Consider the following 2,039-nt stretch of genomic DNA (forward strand, 5'->3'; position numbering starts at 1 on the left):
GATCTGCGTGGTCCCAGTACAACCAATATCGGTGTTCATGCTTCAAGCAGCTAGACATGCGAGATACCCATCTCACCACCAATAAGCGTGGGGTTACTCTTGAGAGCTACTTGACGCAAGAAGTCGGCTTTCGGACATGCGTTTGTCCCACTGTAGGGCCATGTCATAGACCGATGAGGACTCTGGTCTCAGACCGCGTCAGAAGAGAAGTAACAAACATGAGCAAGGTTACCAGGTTTTCCTCTCGTCGGGGTTCAGAGATTGTATATTGGCGATCCACTGCACGCAAGGGCGGTCTTTACGTTTGCTCCAGATCGCTTCTGCAGAATGCTTGCGCGCGCACCTCGCCGAGCTCCATCGAATCTACTTTTAGGCTAGGGAAGCGATCGTCGTGACTGACCTCTGCGGTTGCAGCATGCCGCAGGAAAGTGAGAGATGTTATCCCAACCTCGTCGAGAAAGGACAACGCACGTGCATAATTCGAAGCCAAGTGATCGATGCCGTGGCTGTCGTCAGACAGGCAGAACCGTATTCCTCTTTTCATTGCAGCCTGTACTAGTCAGTCACGGTTGGACCCGGCAGGAACCGGCATTTGCCAACATACCCGGCATATTTCCATGGTGGGATACGGTTCATTCAATCCTTTGCGGAGCGCGGCCGTGTTCACCTCCATGATGCCTCCATAGGAAGCGATAAAATCGAGATTGCGGAGAATGCGTTGCCAAACATCCTCCATACTTTCGAATCTTGCGTTGGGATGATCGCTTTTGAGGCGAATGAGATCGAAGTGGCCCACCACTGGTGGCTTCACCGCTTGTAACATGGTCAATTGCGCATCGAAGTAGTCTGCAAAGAGCAGCTCATCTGTTCCGCCAGCTATGTCACGCGCCTGTTCATACATTGGTTGGTCATAATCGATCGGGATAGTGTGAACGTGGTGGACGGAGCCGATGAAAAAGTCATATTGGTACGTCTTGATGCTGTGGTTGATGAGATCAAGAGTTTCAGGTCGGATCCATTCGCATTCGAAACCAAGCGGAAGCCCAATCTGAGATTCATATTTCTGTCGCAGCCGGCTGGCCTCGGCGACATATGCGCGCTCATTGTCCAACAGCGAGGCAAGCGTCCCGCCCGCCTCAATTTCCTCCGGATATCTGTCTTGGTCATGACGAGGCATATGCTCCGTCAGTGCAAAGACTTGCATCCTCTTTGAGATTGCTGTTAGGATGATATCTTCAAGAGAGTCCCGGGCATGGCCAGGACAAAACTGTCCGGAGTGGCTGTGATGAGAGAAGGGCATGCTGTCCGTCGACTCTTTCCCGTCGCAATGTTCCAATGTTCCAATCTTACCGCTACTTGGACGGTCCTAACGGTTGTTCTTTGGTGAGGGCCGTAAGGCAAAACGTTAGGGGCGATTAACACACCTCGCTGCGTGAAAAGGGTGCCTAGTTGAGATAGGGTTCGCATGGAGTGCGACGTTCGCAGTACGCCCTAACAGCTGGATAAAACGTACATTATTATTGACGAAATGCACAGCGCCGAAGTAGAGCCGAGGGATGTGAATGGCTGGTCTCGAGGCTGCACACTCCTCCCTCGACCGCAACCGATCCTACTATGCTAGCTATCCCACGAGGCTGCTACTTTCAACGTTATAGGAGCCTCACCGGTGCTGCTACGGTCGTCCTGCATAATCATGCTGTCGCCTCGAGCCACAGTGCGACAGACCGCAACATGGTGTGCATGTGCCTTGAGACCCCTCGTGGTTTGACCTCTGTCTTTGATGCGGAGACGGGCGGACACGCAGTCCTTGTTGTCAGGAACCTTATCAAGAGTACGAAGGACAGCAGCAGCAAAGCATCTTGGAACACTGCCATGATGAAACAGTGCACTCATTGCCGTTCGGTTCAACCATATGGTTGGTTTTGTGAGGTTTGATGGGTTGGCACACTACCTCGCCTTCATGCCTCAACCATTGCATTGGACGGTAAACAACGCTCCCAGTCTCAAACATGTCGACAGATATCGGGAAGAGGTAGGAC

The 2,039-nt window shown here is 52.3% G+C and overlaps 1 protein-coding gene across 1 annotated transcript; it reads right to left on the reverse strand.

Annotated features, from left to right (window-relative positions):
• Positions 1-298: 298 nt before the first annotated feature.
• Positions 299-1,300, reverse strand: A1O1_03472 (histidinol-phosphatase (PHP family); the record flags this gene model as incomplete). Its single annotated transcript, XM_007724376.1, has 2 exons — positions 299-550; positions 605-1,300. The coding sequence occupies 2 exons, from the start codon at positions 1,298-1,300 to the stop codon at positions 299-301; spliced, it is 948 nt and encodes a 315-aa protein (XP_007722566.1).
• Positions 1,301-2,039: the final 739 nt, after the last annotated feature.

This window comes from Capronia coronata (assembly GCF_000585585.1).
Source record: "Capronia coronata CBS 617.96 chromosome Unknown acBCG-supercont1.3, whole genome shotgun sequence".
NCBI classification, from domain to species: Eukaryota; Fungi; Ascomycota; class Eurotiomycetes; order Chaetothyriales; family Herpotrichiellaceae; genus Capronia; species Capronia coronata.